Here is an 8,873-nt window from a genome sequence, read left to right on the forward strand (position 1 = left end):
CGCCACACCCTCTCTTGGCCCGGGAGGGGTTTAGTCATAGTGTAACTATGATCTATTGTTCATTAAAGGAATCAGTGACACTTAAGGAGTTAGATGTAACTATAGGGGCAAAACGGTAAATTGGCCTAGCTGTACTTACGACGGATTTGTGAAGGGTCATCGTACTCTTGATTGGTTATATCCAATGGACATAGAAATATATCTGTAATGTGAATAGTACAGTTGTCAATCTTTAGTAGAGTGCTCGACAGTTAATGGATGGTGGATAATATGATTAAAGAGTTTAGTCAGTTATTCGCGTATCGTTGGAGCTTCAAGTTACAGGTCCATAAGGTCTCCTTGGTAGCTCAATGGATTCAAGTTGAGAGTCAGTTTTTGGGTTAGTTTGAAATGTTCCAATTAACAAGAGGAAATTTGATTATATATGATTTAATTAAATTAATTTGATTATATATGATATAATTGATATAATGTATTTGATACATTATTATTTGATTGGAGGACCTAATATAAATATGATTTATATTAAATGCCTAAAAAAAAAAAAAGAACTATGGTTTATGTATTGTATATGATGCAATATTAAAACTATAGGTTATAAATATAATATGATAAGTTAGTCATTGTATTTATTTATAATTTATTAATTATATGATAATTAAATTTCTTTTTCTCCAATAACCACCCTTAGTGGGTGGTTATACGGTTTTATGGAAAATTAGTGGAATAAAGATAAAAATTGTTTTTCTAATCATTATACAATAATACGGCTCACATTTATTAAGTATCGAGTAACTACACGATAGTATCGAGTTTACTATACGATAGTGCTCTTATCTAAACGATCGAGCATCGAGTTTATGCGATAGACTTTCATCTTTTACACGATACATTCATTCACTTACTCGATCATTCTTCCTCCTTCACTCCAATCCTTCCCTCATTCCAAAATAAGCAAGAGCCCACTACTCCTGGATTCTCACACCGAGAATATCAAGGTAATCTAGTAATAATGTCCAGATCTGTTCGAGGCTCGAGTTGATACTCGTTGCTGGTGTTCGAGGGAGTTCTAGTTGCTTGTTGCATTCGAGTTTGACCGAGTGATACAATTGAAGAAAGGTTCTTTGAAGGTATTGTTTCTTAATCCCCCGTATTTAATTCAAAGCATGCTATAATTTATGATTTAATGCATAACTGTTACTTTATGATTGTGAATGTATTAGTTCTTTCACAATAGAGTTTGGACGATCCACTTCCGCTCATAAGTCCTCTATATTTAGAGTTCCTTCAAGTTCAACATCACTGCTCAATAAGCTTCCCATTTTAGGGGTAAAACTGGATAGATAGTTGGGGACATAGTCTTGCAAGATGGAATTCACTCCTACCTGTCTTAGGATCAGCAGACAGGTTGTTCCCTTACGTACTAACTCCTGGTCTTGAATAAAAGGGCCCCACTCTCTGGTGGCAGAGGAACTCGGTTTATTAGTTGGACTATAAATTATTTTTCAATAAAGATTCAGTGGAGACTTAAGGAGCAAGATGTATTATAGGGGTAAAACGATAATTTTGACTTAGCTGTATTAATAAGATTTAATGCTTTGAGTTTTTTATTGATGTTTAAAACAAAAAGAGTAGAAGCCATTTCATCCATCTTAAAAGCAACATCAACGATGTTTAAAATAAAAAGATTATCAAATAAGTACCCTTTACCAACAAAGTCACAATTTTTTTGTTAGAACAACCTTGTTAGCCTTTAGTACAATTTAAGCCCAATCTGATTCAACAAACTCCCAGACACAAGGTTCCTATATAAAGAAGGTACATACAGAACATCACTCAAAGATAAAGTTTTTCCAAAAGTCAGTTTTAAGAGAACCTTCTTTTTTCCAAGTACCCCTGTAGTAGCAGAGTTTCTCATGAATACACACTCGCCATCAACTATATCCTAGAAGTCATGAAATAGCTCTCGGTTTGAGCAGAAGTGTCTTGATGCTCCGGTATCAAGAATCAAATTAGATTTGTTTTCTCTTATGGCCTCCAGAACCACAATAATAATAATGTCATTCTGCTCCATAAGATAACCTTGTGGGTTAGGTTGTTGATCTGGCCTTCCTTTCTTCTGGTTGCACTGGTAGGCTTCGTGTTCTTGTTTTCCACAAACATAGTATATTATCTATTTCTTTTTGGTTTTCCCACTAGTAATTTTATGATGTCCCTTCTTTTAAGCAAAATTATTTTTCACAAACTGCTTACTATTATTTTTTAACCTGTTTTTATTAATAACAAAGGACTCAACCAGAATAGCATTAACTGGATTTAAATTTTCATAAATTGGCTTATCATTCTGTCGATTTGCTTCTTTCGTGCGCATGTGAATGATCAATTCCTGCAGTGTTAGGTCTTTCTTCTTGTGCTTCAAGTGATTCCGGTAGTCACTCAAGGACGGTAGAAATTTCTCAAGTAGTACATTTTCTTGGAGGATTTCGCACATTTTCATACCTTCGGATAGTACATTCGCCATCAGATTCTCATATTCATGAACATAATCCACAATTGGTTTCTTGTCCATCACTTGGAATTGCAGCCACTTTTCAATGACATACTTCTTACGTTCTGCATCATCTCCTCCATATCTGGACTCCAAAGTATCTTGTATCACCTTTACTGATGTTTGGACCACAAACAGATCAAACAACGAGCTCGTTAGATGATTAAGTAAATGGCCACAGACTGTCTTGTTATCTTTCTCAAATTTTCTTGAATCTGTAGCAGGTTTAGTACTAGACTGACAGAATTCTAACGGATCTGTGACTTTGGAGCTATTTGGATCAATCTCCACAACAGACTTACCTGTGTCAATAACCTTACCTCCATCAAATTCATTTCCAATGAGGATGTAATAAACTTTCAGTTTGCTAAAAAAATATAAGAAGATTCTGAAACCAAGACGATAATTTGATCCTTCTAGAGGCTCCAATTTCGACAGATCTGAAAGAACCTTACAATTTTTTATCAACATCAGGAATGTAGGATGAGTGAAAGAAGGTTCTTTCTTTCAACTTGTTATTCCAGCTGAAGATTGTTGTGCTATAGATGAACCCACTGCCTTGGAAGCAAGAACAGGGCAACCTCGATGCTATATCGTAAGAAGCCAGTTGCGGTCCAAGGTTCGCAAAACACCTAAACTCTGAATCAACAGTTAAGAAGGGCAGCACAACAAATATGTGAAGAAGAAGGCTAGGGTTTTCCATGTGTTCAAAAGCTGCTCAAAATACTATTTTAAAAGGAGGAAGAAAAGCGCATTTTGGTATTAATTCCAATTAACACAATTAACGTGCTCATATTGTTGTTAAAAATTTAAAAGAATAAGTAGTAAAGAAGGATTTTTTTTCGCTCAAATGCAACTCAAACCTAAACTCACCCACCCAATCGGACAAATGGTGATGACAACGTGTGTGTGGTGAAAGGGTTATATAGTTCCACCACTACCACACTTTGGAAGCTCCTTTGCAAGCATTTATATATATACCCACTTGCCAAACCTAAATCTTTCAATGTAGGAAAACTTTTACTTATTTTCTCTCAAAACTACTTTTTCCTTTTGCAATAGGCCAAAAGCCCAAAATCATTCCTAAGAAATCCCAACAATTTAATAGAATTATATATTTTAGTCTCTTCAAATGGAGTAATGAGCTGAGATGCTTGTGTAGGCTAATCGAATGGCAATCTAAATTACCAACCATCCGATTGCCACCACTTTTTGAGTATAAATATTAGTGAAATAGTCGATAAAAACCTTTTCAATGGAATGATCATAATAGTTGTTCTCACCATTACCAGTCTGGATTTCTGAGATAAAATTGAATCATCTTTTGGCCGTAACTGATTTGTGGAAAAAAAATGTATTCTCATCACCTTCATTTAGCCAATTGTGTCTATACAATTGATTCCATTTTCTGGCTTCTAACAATGCTATGTTTTGTAGAACAGCCTTGAGATCTATGCGTTTATTAATATCAGCATCAATGATCGAACCACTCTCTTCCATCAAATCTAATCTCAGAATTTTGGTTCTTTCTTAAAAATATTTATATTCCAAGCTTTCCAATGACTAATAAGAAGCCAAAGACTTGAGCCTCTGAATGAGTGAATAACCTGGATGCCCGGTTTTCTGTAAGTTAGATCATATTCTATGTGATTTGTGATTTCTGGGATGATGGTTTAAGAAAATTTAATTTTGAATTTAGTTTTTCATATAGATAAAGATAGATTGTTTCATTGATTATTTGGATATTGTTGGTGTCAAAATCGAGAAAAACACCTAGCATTCACGTGATAGCAATAATAAATTTTTAATAAAGACGTGACTTGTAAAACAAAGAAAATTTTGGACACCGGTGTAGTACTTGTCACAAGATCTTTGATGCCTAAGTTAGTCAAAGGTTTTTGGGTGCAACAAAAGTTTTAGAAATGTAAATGAACTTGCTTCCTCTAGAATCATCATAATGCATTTATCCTAGAATCTTAACCTAGAGCATTTAGATTAGGGATTTAGAGTTAGATTAGATCCATTCTTGAGCCAAATCGGCTAGAGCATGCAATTAGCATTCCTCGTTCATGAAATGGAAAGGCTCGAATTCAGCCATAGGGTTTTGGCCTTTGACCCAAACTCTCATCTTCCCTACCCAAAATGGGTCGGCTTTGATCATGATGCATAATGCACACCCCATTCATTAAAAAGGGAGGCTCAACCTTGACCAAGTAGATTCACCACATTTTCATTAGAAGTTTGGATAAATCATGTGCAACTTACACTTTTATCAATTAATCCCCTAAATGTTCATAAGTGAATTAATTTAGAGTCTCAATTAAGATTTTTCTTTTGAAAATGTCCCTGCAACAATTCTAATCGTCGATTTTATTAATCTGATATTTGAAGAAGTCAACATACACGTAACAATTGAATGCATTGACGATTTTCAAATGTAATCTAAATAAAAAATCAATTCATTTATAACAATTATTTAAAAGTTTAATTTGAAACAATTATATGTTTCGTACAATATTTTTTGAACTAAGCTGAAGAAGGATATTAATTGATACATTTACAAAACTTCAATGTTTAAATCGATAGAATTAGTAGTTTAAGATTTAAAATTGATACAACTCAAAAGTTTAGAGGTATAAATTGAAATTTTTCGTAACATTTATCAATAATTATATTGATAAAGTTACCAAAGAAAAAAAATCAAATCAAATAAAAAGGCATTATTTTGAAATAATATTTATTAATCATCATCTTTTTTTCCACAAGTCTTGAAAAATATCAATAGAATAAACCCCAATCCAAGAGTTGCTGCACCACCCAACACAATTGCTACCAACTTTCCACTCGAACCATTATTTCTGTCACCTTTTAAAGAGAAATTAAGGAGAGAGATATCAGATAATTTTTCCTCTTTATAATAATGAAATACCTAATTTTTTTTATATAGTTTTCCATTGTTTAATAAATTTTTATTTTATCTATACATATAGATTCTGTCCAGTTTAAACAAGAAATATTTCACTTAATTATTTGTTCTAAAGAAAATTATGCATATAGTATGTGTTTGTTTTTGATTGGACCAATTTAAATTTAACTTAATTGATTAAGACGTATGTCAGAAAAGATTAGAGGTTGTTAAACACTAAAATAAGATCTAAAAAAAAAACCTACTTTACTTGGATTGTTTCCGATTTGGTTGTGTTATGAAGCAAGATGACATAAGCTATGCTTAGATCATCACCAGTGACTTGCTCTTATACAAAATGAAATTAAAAGTTTGTGTCCTAAAACAGATACCACTAATCAAGTTTTAGAAGTAAAATTTATTTTTTATGAAAAAAAAGTTAAACATTATTTGGGTCCATATACTTTAAGGATGCACTTTTTGTCTTTTCACTTTCAAATATCGAATTTAGTCACTAACGTATAAGAAATCTTAAAATTCGTCTATATTGTTTGTTTGAAACTAGCAAACACTCTATTGAAGACAATCATACGATAACAACAAATTTTCCATTTAAGAAAATATACGATATGAATATATTTTCAAAATTTATAAAAGAATGATTACTCATAGAAAAGATTAATTTTAAGATTTAACAAAAAAAGCAAGGACTAAATTTAAACATAATTAGAACATATAAATCTAAACAGAACAAACTCCAAAGCATCGTGTGCATGCTTTTTTTTTCATAAAGGATATCATTTTGGTCCATATATTTTGAAATTTGTTCAATTTTAGTCCCTCTACTTTTTATTGTCTAACTTCAGTCCACGTATTTTCAATAAATCTTAAATTTAGTCTATCAAAGTTAATTTATAGCAACAATACTAATAGATACAAAATGTTTTATAAAAAATCAGCAATAAAACTAGCAATTGAGATTAAATTTAAGATATATTGAAGGTGTTAACTAAAATTGAACAAACTTCAAAATATAAATATCAAAATAGATAATTCTTTTAAATGATAAAATTGTTGAAAATATTTTTAAGTATAATAAAATGTCATTGTCTATAGTGATAAATCAAGATAAACTGCGATAGACATCTACTAATACTCTCGCAATAAATTGATAGATATCTATCGCAATCTATCGCGATTTATCATTTATTAAAAAAAAAACGTAATTTGGAGATTACCTAGTAGAGGGTAGGTTGTATAGGTAACATAGCATCCATCCAAATAAACAACCCCATCAAGGCTTCCGCGGCAATCCTGTCGCAGCACCTCCACAGCTCCACTGACACACTCCGCACAACCACACCCCATTCCCAATCCCAACAACGCTCCTTCACACTGCGCCACCACTCTCACTCCCTCATTCCTCGCCTCAAAATACCCACTCTCACTCCTCAAAATCCCCTCTTCCACTTCCCACAGCGCCACCTCATATCCGCCGCCGCCGCCGCCGCCACCCTCCGCCCTTTCTCCACATTCCTTATGCACCAACTCCCCGTACTCGTCTTTCACTTCCTCCCCATCTGCCTCGTACCGCACATAGCAGCCTCTAAGCTGCACACGCCCCGTTTCCGCTCCTGCACACAACCTGTTCGACAAAATACCTAGCTGAGTTACGCAGCTTTTGCAGCCCACCAAACTCATGTCCCCTCTGCACTGGTACTCGGCCGAGATTGGGACGCCGTTCTGGGTGGTGGTTTGTCTGTGGAAGGTGGAGTTTGTGGACTGCTTGATGAAGGATTCGAAGAGGAATGAGAGGGCTTCAGACATTGATGTAGATGTGGGTGGTTGGTTGTTGGTGCAGTGGTGGTAGACTAAGGCGGTATGGTCTGATTCAGAGTGGCTATGTGGAATGATCAGGATGAGTGGAAGGTAGAAGATTGAGGAGAATTTGTTGTTTGATGTGGATGAATGTGGAGATTTGTTGATGGGTTCCATTGGTTTAATTTTCAGGTGGATTTTTTGGTTAGCTTTGTTTGGTTTATTAGGGAAGAAGAAAGTGAATGATACGATTATTTGTTTATATTTGTATTCCTAAATTTATATGCTTTAGTATATCCTGAATTAAAATATTGGAAATGATGGTTCACACACATAACAATGATAATAGATAGTGTTCACAAAAGTTTGTTCATTTTGGTATTGCAAATCTTTATATTTGATCGTAATATTTTAATCGTTAAATTAAAAGTTTAATTTGTTAACGTTGAATCAATTTGCTGTCTATTTAGTATTTAACTTTTCAATTTCTTGTCTATAGATCTTGTACAATTGAAAATTTTAAAATTAATTGATTTTTTATATATAAATTTTGATTATTTTTATCTATTAGAACTCTAAATTTTCAAATTTATGTCTAGTAGATCAATAAATTTTTATGTCCGCAAATAAATAAATTTATGCTCATTTTAGTCCTTATTTTAACAAATTTAATGATGTACCTTGAATATGTGTACTAATATGTTAATATGATTACGATTTCAAGCTATATTAATTAGGTTAGAGACAATCATTGAACTAGTAAATATAAGATGGAAAAACAATATAGCAAAGACTAAAATTGCTGTATTTTAAAAATAGTTTTAAATTAATATAGACACTTTGAAAATCAAAGGATCGTAGATTGCATGGTGGAAATGATTGAGCTATTAGTAAAATTGGGGTGTTACGTGTGTATTCCATTAGTTTGAATATGATAGAAGTAAAACATTTTATCTTTTATTTGTTGCTAGTGAGCTATCGAATTAATTTACCCACGCTTTAATTAATTTTATGGGAGAAATATTTGATCAAACTTTACTTTTTCCTCATAGAGTTGAGCAATGGAATTAAGTTTCCTGTCTACCCTTATCTAATCTAGAGCTAACTTTATACTTTGTTTTCCAAATCTAGAGAGAAAATAAAGCCCAAAACACATTGTTAAGATTTGAAGTGCAATAGTTGGTCATCTAATATGAACTAAGTTTATACTTTTTACATGGTCAACTTTTATAAAATAAAAAAAGATGTCAAAGTCTTATATAGATTCAATATTTCTATTTCATTTTTTGTTTGTTTGTTTAGATTACATTTATTTTTATAAACCTTCTAATGTTTGAGTCAATTTTTAATGTGATTTAGATTTTTTTAAAAGTTTCAATTTCATCCTATTTTATTGTTTTATTTCAATTAAATTCTTATTATCATATAATGTCAAACCTAAGTGAGAAAATAATTATGCAATGTCAAACTAAATTCTCTATTACTCAAGTTAAAAATAGGTTAAATTATAAATTTGTCTCTTGGGTGAAAGAAAGTTAGAATTTAGTCCAATGTGGATTATAATTAATATTTAGCGCTCTTATGGTTTGATAAAATCATCCT

General features: G+C 32.4%; 1 protein-coding gene across 1 annotated transcript; it reads right to left on the minus strand.

Annotated features, from left to right (window-relative positions):
• Positions 1-1,763: 1,763 nt before the first annotated feature.
• LOC120079196 lies at positions 1,764-7,627 on the minus strand. The gene is made up of 4 exons (XM_039033362.1): positions 6,692-7,627; positions 2,297-2,988; positions 1,895-1,945; positions 1,764-1,805 (listed from the first exon to the last, which is right to left on the minus strand). Exons 1-4 carry the CDS (start codon positions 7,446-7,448, stop codon positions 1,764-1,766), a joined length of 1,542 nt encoding a protein of 513 aa, XP_038889290.1. The 5' UTR covers positions 7,449-7,627.
• Positions 7,628-8,873: the final 1,246 nt, after the last annotated feature.

The sequence above is a fragment of the Benincasa hispida genome, chromosome 6, assembly GCF_009727055.1.
Source record: "Benincasa hispida cultivar B227 chromosome 6, ASM972705v1, whole genome shotgun sequence".
Lineage (NCBI taxonomy): Eukaryota > Viridiplantae > Streptophyta > Magnoliopsida > Cucurbitales > Cucurbitaceae > Benincasa > Benincasa hispida.